Raw genomic sequence first — 20,728 nt, forward strand, 5'->3', positions numbered from 1 at the left:
ACACACCTACGACAGCCCCCAGGGACGGAGCCCCACGGCCTCTGCGGAGGCTCCTCCGGCCTCGAGCCACAGCTCTTTGGAGCCCGGAGGGACCAGCCCCCCTCCAGGCCCAGGTGCGGAGACTGAGGCCCAGGCGGGGAAGGGTCTGTCCCAGGCCACACAGCGCCAGGGCCGGGAGGCAGGAAGAGCGGGAAGGGTGCCAGGGAACGAGGTCGGTCTCGAGATTTGGACACCCGTCAGCTCTGCGTGGGGAGCGCCACCCGCGGTGGGGAGCCCCGGGGGAGGAACAGGGGCTGGGCGGGGTGGGGCCGGTGCCCACAAGTCTCCCTGACCGCGCACGATGCACCTGTCCGTCCAGAGTGTAACTGCAACCAAATCGGCTCCGTGCACGACCGGTGCAACGAGACCGGCTTCTGCGAGTGTCGCGAGGGCGCGGCGGGGCCCAAGTGCGACGACTGCCTCCCCACGCACTACTGGCGCCAGGGCTGCTACCGTGAGTGCGCGCCGCCGGGGGGCGGGGACCCGCGTTGGGGGCGGGGCGGGCGGGGCGGCAGGCAAGGGGCGGGGCCTGGTGCTGGGGGGCCGGCTGGCAGGGTTGCGGGCGGGTGGCCTGCTGTTGACAGACAGGGGCGGGGCCAGGTGGGCGGGGCCAGGTGGGTGGGGGTCTCTGTGACTGCGGATGGGGTCGGTGTCAGGAGGAGAGGTGGAGCTTGGGAAGGCAGTTGGATGCAAACTAGAGCTGGGGTTGGGTGGATGGGCTGGAGGAGGGAGGGAGCGAGGCTGTCCCGGGACCTGGCCTGGCGGAGACCCGCCCTTAGTCGAGGTAAGGGGTGGGAGGGCGGCCGTTCCAGGCACAGGAAGCAGCGCCAGGTGCCCGGGAGCGGGACAGCCACGGGCAGAGGCGGGAGGAGGGCCCCGGTCTCCCGGGCCTGCCTACCATCCACGCAGGGACGTCTCGCACCAAGTGCGCCCTGAGCCTCTTCAGCCTCTTGGTTCAGGCCGCGCCCCCGGGGTTTGCACATCCGTCGCAGGAGCTCCAACGTGGGTGGGCTGAGGGGGGGGTGGTAATGAGCCCCCCGAGTTAACTCCCCTCCGCCCCGCAGCCAACGTGTGCGACGACGACCAGCTGTTCTGCCAGAATGGCGGCACCTGCGTGCAGAACCAGCGCTGCGCCTGCCCGCGCGGCTACACCGGCCTGCGCTGCGAGCAGCCCCGCTGCGACCCCGCCGACGACGGCCTGGACTGCGACCGCGCGCCCGGGGCTGCGCCGCGCCCCGCCACCCTGCTCGGCTGCCTGCTGCTGCTGGGGCTGGCCGCCCACCTGGGCTGCTGAGCCCGCCGAGGACCGCGGCGGCGAAGGGGGTCCGCCTGCCGTGCACCCTGCGCCCAGGGGCCGGGCCAGGCCAGGCGGCGAGAAGGGTGCGGCCCCTGCTGCTCCCAGGTGCTACTCAGCAGAGTCCTCCGCCCACCTCCTGCCCTCCTCCGTGGCACCTGCCCCCGCCCCGGCGCTGCAGCAGGGGGCGCTGTGGGACACTGGCCCCAGTGGCCTCCGTTTTTGGTCTTAGTTTTTCTATTTCCGGCCGCCCCTTTCCTTTTTTTAATTTTTTTGCTGGCGATGAGACGGGGCGGGGAGAAGCGCTGCTCACCGAGTACCCCCAGGTAAACACACACACACACTCGACTGTTGCAGACACCCCTGCACCTGTCCCTGGCTGACCACCAGCCGGGGACCCTGAACTCCAGTTGCCTACAATTCCAGTCGCTGACTTGATTCTCTTTTATATTCTGTCTTGGTTTTCCTTTGCAACCCGCCAGACCCCAGGCTCGGGAGAGGCCTGGTGACGGAGGAACACACCATCTGGGGAGGGAGTTAGGAGGAGGGTTGGGAGGGCTGGAAACTTTGTTTTGTAGAGAACTATTTTTGTTTGTAATAACCGTCCCCTGTGAGAAGGGACAGGAGCGACGCTGGTCACCACGGGGTGGTCATCCTATATAATAAAAGCCTAATATGCTAAGTGTCTGGCCATTCATTCTACCGGTTGCTGTGACACACACTGACCACCAGGGGGCAGACGCTCCGGTAGGTTAGCTTGCTGCTGGGGTCTGGCTGATTGGGACAGGGCGAGACAGGCCGGACACACCCTGGCACCCTCCCGTGGTCCCTCCCAGGCCCGATTGTGTGCCAGTGATGTCCGTCAGCCTGGCCTGCGCCCTCTCAGAATCCGGGACCCCTCAGGGGATGTTGGAGAGCCGATTTCGGGCCATCCCTGCAGCCCAGGCCGAGGGACCCCACTGGTGCATGAATCCTTGCACTGGGCCTCTAGTTGGTGTATAATCGGAGTAAAGGATCTGCTCACTGCTGCCTCTACAGCCCATTTTTTGTTTTTGTTTTTTTCTGTGTTCATTTGGGATTTAAAGGGAGCTCACAAACTAGCCTTAAAGAAGCTCCCCAGGCCCTTCTGTGAAGGAGATGGGCAGCTGCCCTCCGCGGGCGTGGCCAGCAGAGCTCTCACCGCTGGGCCAGGTCCGGCCCTGACCGTGACCCGCAGTTCCACAGACCTGGGAGGTTGCCATCCCCTTCCCCCAACAGCAACACTAAGGCAGCTTATTGCACTTTGCTCAGCTGTCCGCAAGCGTGCAGAACCAGCGCTGGTGGTGGTGATCTGCTGGGAAGTCTCAGGAAGGGGCCGGCCAGAGTTCTAACAGAGCGGGACTTCCAGGCTCCCGGTCAGGAATCAGGATGGCCCAAGCCTCAGGCCCCGTGTCTGCAGCTGCTGCCTCTTCCAGAGCCCACTGTGGGCTAGTGTCCCGGGTGCACACAGAATCTCGGGTGGGCACAGGAGGGATGGCCAAGGGGACCGGGGGCAGTGCCGGGGTTGGGAGAGGAAGCGCTGAAGGACGAGGCCCATCAGCGGAGGCCCTTTGCTAGGGAAGGCGCCCTGTGTGTGTATCCAGTGCTGCATATGGGAGGGGCCTGTCTGGTGCCTCACAGGGTGTTTGCAGCATCCTGGCCTCGAGCCACTGGCTGCCAGCAGTTCCTCCTCCCGTTTGATAACCAAAAGGAGTTGAAATCTGGGAGCAAACTTGCCCCAGGTTTAGAACCACTGAGCTAGGCAGGAGGAATATCATGGGGGGGCGGGCATGCGTGGGGAGGGGTTTGGGATGGGAATGGGGGGATGAGGACAAGTATGTGATACCTTAATAAAGAAATTAATAAAAAAAAAAAAAGAAGGAATAGCATACCCATTTTACAGAAGGCAAAGTGGAGGCTAGGAGAGGGGACCAAACTCACCTGAAGTCCCACTTGGTAAGAAGCAGGGGCAGGAGTTGACTCAGGACAGCCTGACTCCAGAGCCCAGAGTGTAACCCAGACCAGTGCCCCAGACAGGGGCACCCCCCACCCCCCCGGGCTGGACCCAACTGCCCCTCCCCTCCCCTCCCCTCCCCTCCCCGCTGCAGTGAGGGCCCTGGAGAGCCGGGCTTCATGGGAATGGCTTTGCTGTCGGGGAAATGCCTTCCTACCGGCTCCTCCAGGCAGCCTCGCCCTGCCCCCACTCCCCAAACAAGCAGACTGCTGCGTCTGCAGTTCCTGCCTCCTGCCATGCCGTCCAGTTGTGAGGCGGTTTATGGGCGCCCAGGGAGCTGTTGTCGGCATCTCTCAGCAGGTCGGCCGGGTCGGAGCAGGCAGGGATGAAGGAGGGCCCACCCCATGCCTGCACCCCTGCCCTGGTCCCAGCACTTGGGCTTCGGGCTGGGCTAACCTCCCCCCACTCCCATGCCCCTGGGACTCCCAGCACAACCGGGCCAGCAGAGTTAGGGGAAAAGGCCCCGGAGGAAAAGCTTTACTTGCTAATTTCTCCTTTTTAAAACACAAGTCACGGCCGTAGGGAAGTTGGAAATAGAGGCGAGATGATAATTTTTAAATGAAAATCACCCCGATCCTCCATCCAGAGCTAATAACTGTTACTACTTCTGATGTATGTCTCCAGTGCTCCTCCATAAAGCACCCCCGCGCAGACCATCGCCCCACATTTGCTGAGCCCCCTGCGCGGCTCCGTGCGGAGGGCTGCCATCTTTGTCCAGGGCTGCTGCCGAGAGCCGAGAGCAGGCTCCATGCACATAGCCCCTGTGGGCTGAGACCCTGGGGCTCCCGTGTCCTGGCCAGGAGCTGAGGCACCACACCCAAAGGCCACGCCAGGTGACTCGGGCAGAAAGGAGATCACGTGTGGGGCCTCAGGATGCCCACACGCACATCAGGGAAGCTAGAGGCACGGGGGGGGGGGGGGGGGGGGAGGCCTGGGAAGCCACAGCAACACGCATCCTGCCCAGGGGCCGGAGAGCCCCCGCCGCTGTCTCTGTGGCCCAGATGCCGCCTTATCACCACCCTTGTCCCCAGGCCTGCCTCCAGCTGGCAACCCCGCCTGCGCCCTGTGCCCACCCCTGCATGTCCAGCATTCCCCACTCCATCGAGGAGGTGGGCTGTCTTTCCCCAGCCAGAGGAAGGGCGTGAGGAAACAATCACAACCCAGCACAGAGAGGGGAGGCAAGCTGCCCAAGGTCACACAGCCCAACAGAGGCAGAGTCCAGACCAGCCTTGGGCAAACTACGGCCCGCGGGCCGGATCTGGCTGTTCTATCCGGTTCTCTTGCTCTCCCCTCCCCTCCTTTACTTTGAATTTATATTAGTTCACACAAACACTCCATCCATGCTTTTGTTCCGGCCCTCCGGTCCAGTTTAAGAACCCATTGTGGCCCTCGAGTCAAAAAGTTTGCCCACCCCTGGTCCAGATGCAAATCCCGTATTGGCACCGAAGCCCCAGCTTGTAACACGGGGTCACAGACACCCCTTCCCCCCGTTTGTTTGTTTTAACAATAAGCTTGTCTTATACACACCCTTCTTCAGCCTGCTTTATAGCATTCAGCAAGCTCTCCGGAACATCGAAGGAGAGCTTTTACAGTCAAACAGGCAGGCTGCACCCCATCTTCGGGTTTTCTGCCCCCTCCTCTCCCCAGAGCCCTGGCCCTGCTGGCCACAGATTTCCCACTGCCGGGCCCACGCGCTCTCGGGTGTGAGGGGATCTGGCCAGGCCCCCCGAGTCTCCACTGCTGTGTTCCTGGTGCCACAGTTCACGGCTGACCCGTTGCCCACATTTTCCCCTGAAAGGGTAGGTGGTCCCCAAAGCAGAAGGGATGGTGGTGAAGGCCATCTACTCTGGAGTCTGACCGCCTGGGTGACCGTGGGCACGTGATTCAGCCTCTCTGTGCCTCGGTCCCCTCATCTGTGAAATGGGGGCATGAAAATATTACCTGTATCACAGGGCGATGGTGAGGATTAAAGTGGACACAGGTGGTGCTCACACCGCTGGCCCCTGCTGTCCACGGTGCCAGCTGCTGTCCACTTCCTCTCCCACCCGTGGGTGCAGGAGCCCAGGCTCAGTCCAGGGGTCCTCAAACTACGGCCCGCGGGCCACATGCGGCCCGCCGAGGACATTTATCCGGCCCGCCGGGTGCCGCTGCCTGTCCTGCTTAGCAGCCGACTCGTCCCGGGCCCGCAGTGCGCATAGGAATTTGTTCATAGTTTTTTTTTTTTAAACTATAGTCCGGCCCTCCAGCGGTCTGAGGGACAGTGAACTGGCCCCCGTTTAAAAAGTTTGAGGACCGCTGTTCAACCAGGTGTGGAGGGGAGGGGCGTGGAGTGGCCGCTCCCATTAGTAACGTCCAGTTCCCATGCTGGGTGTCGTTTGCCGGTGACTTCATGGTCGGCTTTCACTTCCCGTTGGTCTCGCGCACTCTAATGGAGGCTTTATCTCACTGACGTGAGCAGAGCTGCGAGTGCGCGCCTGTCAGTGGCCTGAGAATCACCTGGACACACACAGGCCCCAGGTCACCCGTTTAGCCCCGACTTGCCAACCTTCATCCACTGGCTCCAGACTCACTACATCCGAAGTTCTAGGCTAGAGCGCAGGAGCGGAGGCTTTCAAAAGCTCCCGGACCCCAAAAGTGCACGTGGGCTGAACACTCGGTCCAGTGATTCTGTTCGTAGCCGTGCTGCTTGGAAACGGGCGGCCGCGAGCACAGCACGGAGCTCGGGCTGCGGGGCAGCAGCCCCAGGCCCTGTGCTCCCACCACCGGCCGCCACGGCACCCCTTACGCCCTTTGTCTTGGCCAATGTCCTGTGCAGGAGAGCGACAGTAACTCGGGTCCTGTGAAATCCCACGTGCACAGAAACTGCCCTTAGCGCCACAAACTCTGGACGTTCTATTTAAGCTGGGCTAAGTTTTCGCTTCCTCCCTGAACTGTTTAATCCACAAACAACGAATGGGGGGCATACCTAGGAGGGGGTGGGGACTGCGCCTGAGTTGGGCAGGAGGGCCTTTAAAACCACCGCTTCAGCTGTGACAAGTCCTCACAGCCACAGTCCTCACAGGGCACGCACCTCTCACTGACGGTTCACTGTGCCCGCAACTCCCGGACACGTGACCTCGCCCCCTGGGAAGCTGTGCTCGCGGCTGTCTGCTCGCTCACCCGGGACAGTGAGTCCGAGGCCGAGGGCACGTTCCTTCCGACAGGCGCAGTCTGACTCCATTCCCTGAAGTTCCCGCTTTCACAAAACTGGGCCCACTTCTGTGCCCATCAGCAAGTGCCCTGACCTGGGCATCGGTGGGGCCCCAGGAGCCCCTCCCCGCCCCCAATCTCAGCCTCACGGGGAGCACGCATTCTTGCGCCACCACCGCGCCCCTCACTGCCTTACAAACAAGACTCCAGAGAGAGCTGGGAAGCGGAGTGGAGGGGGCTGGATGACACACTTGAATAAAACAAATCCCACCACGTAACTGGCATAAAACCACGCGAACGGCAGCCCCGGCGGGTCAGCCAGGCAGCACGCTGTACCTTCGTTTACAACAGAGAACTCCCAGCCCACGCCAGTTGTGTTGCCACTTTTTAATTCTGCTATTTTCTCTTAAAACGTAGGTTTTAACAAGGATGACAGGCCTAAAGTTTGCCAAATCCCAGCTGGGAATTCAGAGCATAGAAAAAGTCAAAGCTCCAGCAAAAAATATAATGTGCACAACTCACTTTAGAAAATAGTTTAGGTACATTTGGTTATAAAACTCATTTACAGATTATTCACATGTATTTATCAAAATCCTCCTGCTGACACACGAAGACATGTAACTAAACAAGCTGTGCACAGGAAACCCCAGGCAGGTCACCGGAAAGTAAGGTCAACAGGATACATTCATGACGGAACAACTGGGGTGAAAGCAGGCACTTCCTGCAACGCCCGGGCCTGGACGCAGCAGTCAGCCTCCACCGCGTGCTCAGCTGCCACGCGCCGCTCCGACAGCCACGGCGAGGAGGCACACGGCACACGTGGAGCGCTCTATGCAAATGCTTTCACCAGCTGAAGCACCAAGGGTGCCAAAGGCAAGGTCAGGTAGCGCTGTGTCCTGCGGGAGAGCTGTCGGGCACAGGCTTGCCCTTGGAAAGGATTATGGGGGGCTCCGGCTACAGCATGCGTCATCAGACCAGGGAGCCAACACGCTGAGAACGGCCTCAGACTTAACGGGAAATAACACTGTTGGGCATGGCAGCAAAGCACGCGTCGGGGACACCTGTTCCTGCACCCGCCTGCTGTAGGACCAAGTCCTGTCTGCCTCCTTCACTAGCTGCAGAGCTGTTAGACTCTGAACGGTTGTCACACTCCAGGTATCTGCTAAGCGGAGCATTTTCCCAGGAGAGGAGAGTAAACAAAGTAACACTGAGATTGCTTCCCACGGCCCTGCCCCTCCCCGCGCCTCCTCCTGCGGCCCAGCCAGGCCAGCTCTCCCAGCCCCGGGAACACGTGCTCCCAGGGTGGGGTGCTGCCCGCGCCAGCGAGGACCAGGCAATGAAACAGCAGACTGTAAACTGGTGGCAGCCACACTGCTTTCTAAGCATCCCACAGGAGTCTGTGCGGCAGGAGCTGCTGACTAAGAGGCCTTTCTGCTTAGAGCAGGGGCCCAGGAACCTTCTAATGGCGCTCACCTCGGGCTTGCTTTCCTACCCCATCCGCCAGTGGCTGCAGCGCCCCTCTCTCCCCCCCGCCTGCTGCAGCCACGGTCAGCTGCCACTAACGTGCGCGCTCCTGTCTGCGAGATCCCCATCCGTTCTGTATGTTGGGGAAAGTGGACTCAGGAGCGGCACCCTCCTTCTCGTCTCTGACTCCCCACTGCACGCCTCCCGCCACAGAAGCCGCTCCTCCCACCCAATGACCACAGGAAACGTCCCGCTCTTCCCGGTTCTCAACTCCAAGTTCTCACGCCCTCTTCTAGCCTCTCTGAAAGGGTGTCATTCCTGCCTAAAAGTCAGGGTGCCCCTGAAAATGCACACACACTTTGAACGAACAGTCCAGTGGGCGACACCTGAACAGAAGGACACACCCAGCTAGCAGCTATGTGTGTACATTTCTCGGGGACACCCCGCATTACACCGGCCTGCCCTCGTGGTTCCCAAGCTGCCGGGACCAGAATCTCCCCGCCCCCCGCCCCCCAATGTATAGCATGGAGCTTTCCAGGCTCTACCTAAACTGGTCACTCAGCTGGGCCCCTGGCAACCTGCCAGCTCTCACAGGCAGATGAGAGGCCCAGCCCTGAATTGGGAACTCACCGTTACAGGAAGCTCACAATATGCTGGGGTGTCTGAATGCTCGTTCAAGGCTAATTTCATGGCACAGTCTTCTAGTTCAGGAAGGAGAATTTTTGCTAGAGAGCTGTGTGCCTATTAAAAGGTAGCTGAATCCCTCACAGAAATGTCCTGTCCGTGCCAAGGTGCCTCGTCTAGAAACGTCCATCGGAACCTGACCTAACAGAACTCTGCTCCCCACAGCCCTGCCCTCACTCTGTAAACAGAACCGGACACGCTGGCCAGCAGCGCCCGCCTGCCCCAGGCCCGCCTGTTGCACACCTGCTGCGGAGAGGCTGCACCCGCCTCTCCTGCTCTTCTCTTCGTCATACAACGTCTGCTCTGGTGAAAGGACTCACACTGTAAGCAGGGGAAGCAGAGTGGTCTACGAGATCAAATCTTAAAAGGATTTTGCTATTTGCTATACAAATATACATTTCAACTTTTACAATACTCGTGCCGGTCTGACCCAACTTTTTATAGAAGAACAAGAGGTCAACGTTGCAAGCTGCGCTTCAGGGCGTCACACTAACACACGCGCCCTCTGGAGTCTGGCAGCTGACAAAAAGCACTGCAGGTGAGCAACAGGCTCCGGGCGCAGTTCCATCTCCCATGTCCCCACAGCACAGTCCCCGCAGCCGCCTGCCGCTGGCCTGCGGCTGACCGCGCACGCCCGGCTGACTAGAGCTTCCTCTTCTTCAAACCGCTGTCCTCCTCCTGGGTCCTCCCATCGTCCCAGCTGGAGCTCCTCTTGGGGTGATGGCTCACAGGGCTGAGCATCTCCTGGTCCCCGTCACTGAAAGTCCTGGTCTCTCTCTGGTGGCTGTGACCCCCCTTCTGGTCACTTTTATTTGCGGAGTCAACGCTGGCGGCAGGAGGGTCACATGGCACGTGAGGTCTGTGGCTGCTCCCTGTGGCCACGCACTGCTCCAAGGCCTGGCACAGAGCCTGGGGAGTCACAGGGAAGCTGGGCTCTCCTGAGGGGGAGGCTGCTCCAGGAAGCTGGGGGGCCCAGGGCTCTGGGCTCCTCAGGCAGTTCCCTGGGGCTTTAGCGCTTGCGCCCATCCTCCGGAGCAGCCGGGGGTCCCGAAGCTGGTCCCTAACAGGGTCCTTTCCAGCAGCGGAAACGGCAGCCTCCGGAGCGTCCAAGGATGCCTGGTACGGGGCGTCAGCCAGCAACGTCCTGATCAGGTCGCTGCCCTGGGGGCTGAAGCCCTCGGGGGCCGCAGAGGGAGGGTGGGTCAGACTCCGCTGCAGCACCGACTTGAGCTTTAGGATCTTGGTGACGTCCTGCTTATAGTTCTTGTCGCAGGTCTTGATGATGGCGCCACGCCTCTGCGCGTCCTGGATCAGGTGGTTCCAATGCTGGTTGTCCTTGAAACCGAGAGAAGGGAGAAACAGTCAGACCCAACAAACACGCACACGCTTGGGAAGCAGCAGGCCCAGCTCCATTCGTGAACCAAGAGCAGACCTTCGTGAACAGGTCCTCCAGCCTCCGCTGTTGCTGGACGAGGCCGAAAAGAAGAGAAGCCAGGACCCAGCCCCACGCCCCCTCAGAGAGGCCACCGTGTCGGCCAGAACCCAGCCCCCCTGCAGCCGTGCTGCCCTCTGGACGGCAGCCCCAAGGAGCTGTTTACATGTGGACGGATTAAAACCAAATACAGGAGAACTGCAGGAGTGCCAGCACGTTTCACAGGCTCAGCTGGCACCGTGACCAGCCATCAGCGTGCTGGGCGCTGCAGACAGAGCACTTCCGCTTTCATCCCAGGAAGTGCCCTGGCCACGGGTCTGGCCCTGCCAGCCTCACGCAAGGTAATGACACCTGGAACAGGAAGGCCTGGCTTCAGAAGGGCCCAACTTCTGAGTGCCTGTCGCTGCTCCAGACAAGCACCAGAGCTTCCACCAAATTCTCGGGGGCCTCCCAAACCCCAAAGGGCAAAACCCCCTTCATTCACGATTGAATGTCGTGCCTTTAGCAACACTTAAGCTTAAGAACAAGAGGTACACAGCTTTAAAAAATCCTTTTAAGGGGTACCACAGAGTCCTTGAAGACTGGTGAAGAGTTCAATGAGAAAGACTATATTTGAGCGCCCTCTGGTGGCACTAACCAAAATGGGGAAATCTCGCCTAAGAGAACTTTGTTAGAGAAAATGAGGAAAACCCAAAGTCACCCCCACTGAGACTAGGAGCAAATACAAGCGTTAGGGACGGTGCTGTCCCCAAGGAGGCTGACATCTGTCTACCAAATGAGCCTGCCGGCCGCCACTTCTGGAGCCTGCACGTGGGGAGCTCCGGCGCCACCGTCGGGGCCGCAGCAGCTCTGCGCTCTCCCCACGCCCTCCACGCGCCGTGGTGTCCCGCTGGGCCGGCAGCAGCCACGTTGCCGAGTGCTCGCACTTCACCATTGAGAGTCACACATCCCCTACCCACCCTATGATGCAGATACACTTTTTAAAGGTCATCTCGAGAGGACACTCGATACCTGGGCCTCCGGCTCAGGCAGGTGAGTGGCCTCCAGGTACAAAGCTCCAGGGAGAAGCTGCTGGGGACACACAACTCGGGAAAGAGGCTCATTCTTTCATGCCGCCCTGTGTCCCCGAAGCCACTTCCATGCTGATGGAGAATCAGAACCAACCATCGACCCACCCACTGTCAGCAACGCCAGACAGACCTGGAGTTCTCTGGTCACCGAGAATGTACCTACCATCAGGGTCCTCAGATGCCCAAGGATGAAGAGGCTGTACTTGGCTCGTGTAATGGCGACGTTCAACCTCTGCAAACTCGCCAGGAACCTAGGTGATCAGAAAACAGTTACTTCTTTCTATAGAGGACTCGCACAGCAGGGAGTGAGACCGGAGGAGTTTAGAGTTTTGGGTGGGCTCTGACTTTTAAAGTCAAAGTCCTTTTTCACTCGTCCTCCAACACAGGGCCTCTGGTACAGAAGCAATCCCCCTGAAAAAGAGGGAACAAAACCCCGTGCTTCCCTCAAAGGGGCATCTGTCCACCTTCCTGTCGTGACTGAAATGAGATGCTGCACATTTTAACAGTACGATTTTTAAGCCTGAAAGACACCCTAAAAAGAGGATACTAGATCGATTATTCTTAAACCAAGTGTATGTGCGATTACGGAAACACGGTGGAACTAGGGCAGAAGCACACAAACATCAGACAAATCTAACAAAGGTCAGAAAGACCTGGGAAGTAACAGAACTGCGTGCTACACGATAAAGCTGAGATGTCAGATGAGCTGGAAGAGAAGAGACTATTTACAAAATGGGCCGGAGGTAACTGGCCTCCTCCATGTGTATGTGCAGACTACCTCCAGGCAGGGGCGGAGAGAAAGTAAGCTGCTGTTCTCCTTAAGAACAAGGAAACGTTTATAATCTGCAAATTTCATCTGCCATTTATGAGAAGAGAAAAATCTCAGAGCCCAGACCCAGGGGAGCGTTCTGACACCCACCGCCGTGCCCCGAGCCTCTCCGGTAAGTCCACGGACCGCAGCGAAGGCTAACAACTCGGCCAAAGCAGGACACAGAGCGATGGGGAAAAACCACGATACGACACATCCCAGGGAGAAGAGCAAGCCCTGCAGAACACGTGACCCAACGACTTACTTCACCCTTCTTAAATGAAAGAACAGGTCCACACCGTCACGGGTTAACTTATACCCAAGGCACCAAGAGAAGCTAATACCAGGGGAGCGCTTTCCCAACTCAAAGCTCAAGCATCGCAGTTACTCACCCAATTGAGCCCTGCATGGAGTTTGCTCTGACACACGTGACAATAATGCAATCTTTCTGACGGCCCTGGAATGCATCCACAGTATCTACTTCCGCTAGCCTGTTTGCAAAAGAGAAGAGTTTACTGAGGAGAGAATCATTAAACAGACATATCCACAGAGCACTATTTCTCAGAACCTTTTCATGGGGTCTGTACTTACGGAAATGTGGTTCATTAATACAGAACTCACCATTTTAAAGCATACGACCCTCAATGGGTTTTAAGTCCATTCACTGTGGTGTGCAGTCATCATCACTAATTTCACAACACTGCCATCACCAGGAGAGAGATCCTGTCTTGGTTTCCCCTCCCCCACAGGCCCTGGCACCACGACCCTGCTGTCCATCTCTCTAGACTTCAACACTGCCATGTCCTGTCAGCGGAATGCAAGTGTGTGGCCCCACCTGCGCCGGAGCGTGCCAGTGTGTCCTTCCTTTACGACTGCATATCTGACTGTATTAGGGGTCCTCAAACTTTTTAAACAGGGGGCCAGTTCACGGTCCCTCAGGCCGTTGGAGGGCCGGACTACAGTTTAAAAAAAAAACTATGAACAAATTCCTATGCGCACTGCGGGCCTGGGACGCGTCGGCTGCTAAGCAGGACAGGCAGCGGCACCCGGCAGGCTGGATAAATGTCCTCGGCGGGCCGCATGTGGCCTGTGGGCCGTAGTTTGAGGACCCCTGGGGTGGACCAACATTTATTTCTCCATTTACAAACCCTGCCCCGAGTTCTTTGTTGGAAAATATTTGATTACTAACTCCATCTCTTTACTTTTTCTAGAGTGAATGTCAGTAGTCTGTGTGTTTCTAGGGCAAGGCACTTTTGAGTTAATGATTTCCAATATTCAATCTTTAATTTTTCTGATGCGGTGAAAAGGAGACAGAAACATGACAATGTGACAATGTGACCTCCTGCACCGTGTTGTTAGAATTCGGATCGGCCGCCCCGCCATCAGGTCTCCCCGGTGACCCGCCCCTGACGGCGGGAGGCTCTGTCCGCAGGGCTGCCAGCGCGCCCACCCCGACCGTGTCCCGTCTGGACTGCCTGCCGCTCCCCACACGTTTCCTTCCTCTAGCCCGCTTCTTTAAACCAACAGAAGACCTGGAAAGACCTGGAAATATCCGTAAAACTATGGATGCCTCACCCCTTTTCTTCAAATTCTTTGTCCAGCTCCTTCTGGATCATCATCTTCTGGGCCTTGTAATGGGTTATTATGCCGATGGTTCGGAAACGGACGTCCCTTTTATCTCTGAGAAGTTTAACCATTTCGATCACCACTTTGATTTCTTGAGTATTTACGTATGAGCTAAATAAGATGGGAAAAGAACACATCAAAACTAACGGCAGCCAAAACAACCACAAAAACAACAACAAAACAGCCGCTGAGTGCCACGTGGCTGCCGCTACTGCCCAGGAGGCAGGCAGGGGAGCCGCCACCCAGCAGCAGTGACTCCGAGGCCGACCCTGACCCTCACCCTGCCATCTGAGCCACTCAAAGCTAACTGCCGGAAGCAAAGCTGTGAGACAAAGGAGTCTGAAGTCAGCGGAGGCTGAGGCAGCCATTCCTCAAACATCTGTTAGGACAGGAACAGGAGCAGGAGCAGGAACAGGGAGAACAAAGTATAAGGAAGAGCTAATGCTACAGATGGGCTGCTTCCCAACACTGAGGTCAGTGCTTCCGCCGCACCCTCTCTGATGCCCCCCCACCGGCCATGCCAATCAGGCACCGCAGGGCTGAGGGAGGCCATCCACACCAATTCGAGTGGCGCGGCCCCTGGAGATGAACGACATGGGTCCTGCAGCGGCCCAGTCCTCCCTGTCCTCCCTGCTGGCCTCACCCCGCACTTCCAACTCACTTCCCCAACAGCCCGCTCCCTCGGTCCCACACCAGAGGCGACACGCAGGGCCCCGGGGGACACTGCACCTGCACCTGTTCCGGAGGCTGCCTTGCCTGTGTCACTTTAAAAGCCTTAACTACCCACCGCCCGAACTTCAACACTTACTACACAGACACCCTGCTAGCTAGCTGTCTCCTCCATCCTTGAAACCTTTATTCTGCTTGGTCACCTCTCAAGTCTACATTCCTCTTGCGACCTCCCATCCCCCAAATGCTCACGGGGCTCAGCCCTCAGCCCTCTGCTCCCTTCCACGATCCCTCTGGCACCGAAGCCCTGGCCGCCTGCTTCTCTGTGTCTGACTTCTCCACCTCTGCTCACTACTCCCCAAGCCTCAGCCAGGACGTGGCTGCGCTGCGGCTCCAGGACACAGGTGACCTTGCCTGTCCTCACTTCAGCATGTGCAGGTGGTGCTTGCCCTGTGCTGACAGAGGCAGCCCCAGGCCCTCCCGGCGTCTCCTCCTCAGAGCCCACCCTCCTTCCTGCTGTCACGCACAGATCACCTAACAATCCAGTCCATGTCAGGCCTGTCCAGCTGCTGCCTCGCCCCTCCGTCAGCTGCATCTATACTGACCCTTCACAACACGTAAGCCAACGGCATAACTGACGACCTTGGTGGTTACCTGGCGATGCCTGTCTTCCTATCAGCCCACAGTAACTCTGCTCAGAGCTATGGCCAGGGCATGGATCTATTCAAGTGCCTACCGCACGCTAGGTAACACGATCCCTGTTATACACTTAAAACTGAAAGGCTGAAACGTACAGAGAAAGACACTGGCAATTTATTTTTAAAAAGGAGAAGCTATCGCAACCTGGCTAAATAAAAACGATCGTGCACAACATCAGACAGTGTCTTAAATATAAATGTGAACAAGAATACTACGGCAATTCTGGGACCTCCCTGGGGAGTGGGTAAGGGGAGAACATACTCATTTTCCCGTCGTTCTGAGCCGTCTCTGACATCAAACACGAGGTAGGGCTGAAACGGCCATTTTGACAAACACCGAATGCTCTCAGTCCCTCTACGAGAAAGCAGCCCCATTCGGAGCACAGTCAGGTTACAGGAAGCGTTTTACTTATTATCACCATTTTCCTTGCAGGGGAGGAGGCTGGGGATGAGGGCACAAGGAGGATCTTCAAATGCAGTGTGCTTTTGTGAAAGGCACACAATGCATTTTATTCCTATTCTAGTTAGTGCTAGACCAGTGGTCGGCAAACTCATTAGTCAACAGAGCCAAATATCAACAGGACAACGATTGAAATTTCTTTGGAGAGCCAAATTTTTTAAACTTAAACTTCTTCTAACGCCGCTTCTTCAAAATAGACTCGCCCAGGCCGTGGTATTTTGTGGAAGAGCCACACTCAAGGGGCCAAAGAGCCTCATGTGGCTCGCGAGCCGCAGTTTGCCGACCACGGTGCTGGACAATGAGCTGTGTAATTAAAACGTAACAATTACAACTGGAAAGTTACTCATGACACACGAAGTAAAAAAAGCAAGCCATTGAATTCTATGTAGAATATCGTATGATTTTTTTAGTTAAAAAAATTAAAAAGATGTGGACAGTACACGGACTAGAAGACATACCAAAATGGTAGCAGTAACTCTTTCTGGGTGGTATAAACATCGGTGGTTTTCCCCCTTTTTTGCTTATCTACGACTTTTATAATTAGAGAAAATTATTAAACCTTTGATTTATACTTTTCAGACAGGACGTAAGAACACAGTAAACTAGTTCTTCTTCTAACCCTACGGACAGAACCAGCTGCCGGCGGGAGTGGGGCCCACCTGTTGGTCTTCAGGCTCTTGTTGTAAATGTAGTTGGAGGGGAAGAGGCAGATGTCGGGGTGCATCCTGTACTGCACGGTCAGCTGGAGCACCGGCAGCCTGCCGCTCACGTGGTGCTCCACGTTCTCCTCCAGCAGCTTGCAGAAGCGGGCCATCATCGACTGCTCGTAGCCGTACTCCTGCGCCCTCTGCAAGGGGAGAGTGAGCCGTCACCCGGGAGGCTCCGCCGTGCCTGTCCCAGTTAGAAAGTCACTGAGCTCTAAAAGGTACAGTTCGGGCCATTACCAACAACCACTCAGAGAAAGGTGGGTTTTTTTTCCTTATTTTTTTTATTAATCCTCAACCGAGGATATTTTTCCCACTGATTTTTAGAGAGAGTGGGAGGGAGGATGAGAGAGCCAGAGAGAGAGAGAGAAACATCGATGTGAGAGAGAGACATCGACTGGTTGCCTTCTGCACATGACCTGACCAGGGCAGGGGATTAAGCCTGAAACCGAGGTACGTGCCCTTGACCGGAATCAAACCCGCCACCCTTCAGTTCACAGGCCAATGCTCTATCCACTGAGCCAAACCAGCCAGGGCGAGAAAGATGTTTCTGACCCTGACCTTGAGAAGCCACGGAGGTTGGCCAGGCAAGCTGAGGATCTTCTCCTCATGGAGAAACCCTCACGCTGCCATGAGAGGACATGACCTTGTGAAGGACCACACTGAAGCTATTCGGATGCTAACAGAGGTCACCTGACGCAGTGATGAAAGAAGCAAAAAAATGTAACACAGGTTTTAACCATTATTTCTGTGCTATGCCCTCAACAAACAGAAATATTCCTTGTCACTGTAAACAAGCCCTTTTAAAGACTGATTGCTTGGACCATCTCCCACATACACGCAGCCGTCTCCGCCGTCCAGAGCCAGCCTCACAGAACTTACGCTTGCGAAGGAAACAGACAACTGACTTACTAAGGTGATTTCACACACCCAATAAGGGACCCCAACCTACAGTCTGAAAAGCAGTCACCTAACTGGCAAACTGGTGTCACGTTATCTTGGTTGTACCTTGGGATATACTTTTCAATGTCGGCATCAGACCAAGATTTGAAAAGCATTTTGTCAAATAATCTAGAAGCAAAAATGTGCTCTGAAAGACACACTAAGAGGGGAACTCTTCCTGAGTGGTGGTGAGGACATGGGCATTGAAGCTGTACGTGCAAAGCTCGAATACACCTGCTTCACAAACTGGGAGAGCGGAGAAAAAGACATTACTTCTAAATAATGGATTATTTGTATAGGTGAATTGAAGTAGGATTTTGTAACTAAATAAATATTAGTGATCATTTGACAATTCCATTTACATCCCCAAAAGTTTATTTATTCAAATTAGCTGACACCTCATTTTAAATATGCTCTCTGGGGTGAAGAAAAAGGACTTATATGAAGCCACACACCTATTTCCAGGCAACAGCTGAGCCTGCCCTAGCAAACAACATCCATGTGCACGTTCTGACACGGAAGGGCACTCCTGATGGGCACTAAACCAAACTGGCACAGAAGGACTCTGCGCCTTTAAACAAGGCCAAGCCCTACGCATGCCCACACGCACCCAAACCTGACAGCCACCTGACACACACACACCATCCTCCGGGAACTTTTGTGTCCCCCGCGAGGATGCAAGCTCCACGGGGGCAGGGCGGCCCCCCGCAAGTAAAGACTGAACAAGGTGCATCAGTGAGCATGCACACGCCCAGGGAACCTGCTAGAACACTCCCCTAACTGTTCAGTTCCTACCCTTGGAAAGAGGTGGAGGAAGTGAACTTTGTACTTATTTTCTGAACTTTCCTCAATAAGCCTGTATTATTTTTGCAACTAAAAAAAAAAGCCCAAATGGATTTTTCGCATTTTTATTCTTCATCGATCACTAAAGCAGGCAGGCAAACTGAGGCCCATCAACACCCCTTTTCATTACACGCTGCAGCTCTTCAACAAACTGAACCCACACAACTTTGAAATGGGCGATTTAAATTTCAAAATCAGGGTCCAGCCCCTCCGGTGACCCCAAACACCCACTAAGTCCTGCATGGCGTGCCCTTCTGGGAGGCAGCATGCAAGGCGGGGGGCGGGGCGGGGGTTGCGATGCTGGTGCCTGTCTCCCAGACAGAGCACAGTCGCCCTCCTGTCACCTTCCCTTCCCGCGGGTGTGAGGGCCACAGGCACGCTCTTGTACTACAGGTTACAGAACTCTAAAGCTGCAAAGACCCTAACTGTGTCTTTGTAAGATTTCCCTCCGGTTTGCACATGTGTCAATACAGAGCGGTGGGCGGGGTCTCCTCCTTGCTGTTGGGTGTGTTTTGGAGTTCATACATTAAAATAGTCAGATACGGCCCTTAAAACAGCTGCACTCTGCCTGTCGCAAAGGAAAAGCCCAGCGCACATGGAGTAGGTTCTTTCTAGCCTCTGGTCTCTGATGCGGCTCCTGTCACACACAAACACAAGCACAATTACCAACAAAGGGACATAGTCAGCTGCTGTGAGACTCAAACGGTGCTTCTCTTTTCCCAGCCTTTCCAACACCTTTCCCTGCAAATAAGAGATGATGATCCAGTGAAGACCTTCCTGCCCGCCGCCCCCCGAAAAGGCCCTTCCACTTTAAAGCGGTGGGAACAGGGGGACTCACCAAGGAGATGACTGTGGGGGGGAGCTGCTTCGGGTCTCCGACGAGGATGAGCTTGTTGCAGCGGTGGATGAGGGGGGTAAGGGTTTCCACTTCACAAGCCTGCCCGGCCTGAGTAGCAAAGTGCAGGAGAGACCAGCTCAATTACCTTTTCATTTATCCACGTGCAGTTTAGTTACACAAACTTAACCATTCAGAAAAGAACCACACTTTCTCCTTCTGCACCGAACACCAAAACAACGAAACGAAGACACTCAATAAAGACCACACATGGATTTTGAAGTCAGCTACCATTCAGGTGCCACAGACACCTGGGAGCCAGCCGGCCACGGACTGCCAGGTTTGGGTCCTCTGTTCCTGCCGGAGCTGCAAGTCTGTGCCCGCCCACCCGCCCTCCCCCTGGTCCTCAGCAGGCCTTGCTCCCACTGGCTGCCGCTTCATCGCGCCCGCCTGCACGTTCTCACTGGGGACCGGGGACCTGGGAGCTCCGGGACCCATTCCCTGTGTATCATTTCCATCCCTGTCTTCTGGCTCTCCATCTGGCAAACAGTAGGGACCCAACAAACGCTCAGTGAACGAACGAGGAAAATACCGTGGCGCAGAGCTGCCCGACGTTACATTTAAAAAGCTGCAAAAGGTGGCCTGGCTGTCCAAGCAGCTCAGCCGGTCCCTGGGAGGGTCTGTGGGGAAGTGCCGGGCATCTTACGAGTCCCACCCACCGCGGGGAGAGCCACGGGAGGCGCAGCACGCTTCACCGCAAAAGCCTACGTAACGGCAGGTGAAATCGGACGTGCAGTCAGTCCACTGTGTCGGCATCTCAGCGGCCCTTGTTCATCTACGACTCAGCACGGCACTAGTCCATGCGGGGCCCGCCCGCGCACTGACCTCGTCAACGATGACACAGCTGAAGGGGACCCCTCCTTGGCCCCGGAAAGCGGACTCGAGCAGTAAGCCACCGCTGGTGCTCAGGGTGCAGCAGATGATGTGGGACTCCAGGATGATGATGCTCTGGGTTTTCTGTGGGCGCCCTTGAACCTGAGACAACAACAAAGGTCGTTACCCTTCAGCTGTATGTGAATTCTAGGCCACGGCAGGCCATGGGTACTCTAAAGCGCCCATCTTTGTTATGTGACAGGGTAACACTTAGTCAGTGTAAGGGGAGAACCACAATCTAGAGAAACAGCAGAAACTTCAGATCAAAGACACAACGGCACTGTGGCAGAAGCAGGCAGCGTGAATGACACCACACTGCACAGACCAGCGTTCTCATCAGTCAGCCAGCCTGTTTCTGCTGACGCCCACGTGACCCAGGCCCCACGGGAGCTCGGGCGGGGGTGGCGACGGCGGGCCCGGGCTCTGGGGCTGAGCGCCATCACCGCCTCCCCTCGGCCAGCAGTGGGGAACAGCAGCGCCACGGCCACAGGGCAGTGACGAGCAGCAGGAACCTTGCTACCTGCAGACAAGAGCCTCCTCCTTCCATGTGGGAAAAGGTGAGTCTGGCTCAGTTTCAAATGGTACCGAAAAGGTTCCGCCTAATCTTTAATTTAAAAAAACCAATTGCTAATGGAAATGGGCATTGAATTCAACCGTATTTATTTAGCCACCCGGAAAAGGCTGGCAATACACTCCCAAGAGAAATCTCCTCAGAGACACGGCCAGCCTCACGGGTGGGTGCCCGCCACCCGACCCCACGGGAACCCTGTGCTGTTTGACAGGCGACACGGAGCTGCCAGGACTGCGCTGGCTCAGACACGTGATTTCCTTTCTTCCTGACAGGGAACCACCCAGCTCTTTTGTTCACTATGCCTCCGGCTCCAGGGACCAGTGGGTGCTGCACGTCGTTGGGGGGGGGGGGGGGGAGCAGAGCCCCCGACAAGAGGTTTTGTTAATACTTACCCAGACCTAGAAAAGGAAAGGTATTCTATAGTCACTTCTTTCT

General features: G+C 56.5%; 2 protein-coding genes across 6 annotated transcripts in view; one reads left to right on the top strand and one right to left on the bottom strand.

The window, feature by feature from the left end:
• The window catches only part of NTNG2 (netrin G2), a 54,683-nt gene extending 52,675 nt beyond the window's left edge, over window positions 1-2,008 (top strand). For all 5 annotated transcript variants that reach the window (XM_080669791.1, XM_080669794.1, XM_080669790.1 and 2 more), the window contains 2 exons: window positions 359-493; window positions 1,104-2,008. In XM_080669791.1, the coding sequence (XP_080525917.1) occupies window positions 359-493; window positions 1,104-1,333 (365 nt within the window). In that variant the 3' untranslated portion in view covers window positions 1,334-2,008. The remainder of the gene's footprint in view (window positions 1-358; window positions 494-1,103) is intronic.
• A 4,918-nt stretch (window positions 2,009-6,926) lies between these two features.
• Window positions 6,927-20,728, bottom strand: part of SETX (senataxin) — a 58,962-nt gene continuing 45,160 nt past the window's right edge. The window contains exons 19-26 of the mRNA XM_080671003.1: window positions 19,675-19,824; window positions 18,793-18,900; window positions 16,125-16,312; window positions 15,268-15,360; window positions 13,588-13,749; window positions 12,405-12,503; window positions 11,368-11,455; window positions 6,927-10,037 (exon numbers count right to left, since the gene is read on the bottom strand). Coding sequence (XP_080527129.1) covers window positions 9,345-10,037; window positions 11,368-11,455; window positions 12,405-12,503; window positions 13,588-13,749; window positions 15,268-15,360; window positions 16,125-16,312; window positions 18,793-18,900; window positions 19,675-19,824 — 1,581 coding nt within the window. The 3' untranslated portion in view covers window positions 6,927-9,344. The remainder of the gene's footprint in view (window positions 10,038-11,367; window positions 11,456-12,404; window positions 12,504-13,587; window positions 13,750-15,267; window positions 15,361-16,124; window positions 16,313-18,792; window positions 18,901-19,674; window positions 19,825-20,728) is intronic.

This window comes from Plecotus auritus, assembly GCF_963455305.1.
Source record: "Plecotus auritus genome assembly, chromosome: 5".
Classification (NCBI taxonomy): Eukaryota; Metazoa; Chordata; class Mammalia; order Chiroptera; family Vespertilionidae; genus Plecotus; species Plecotus auritus.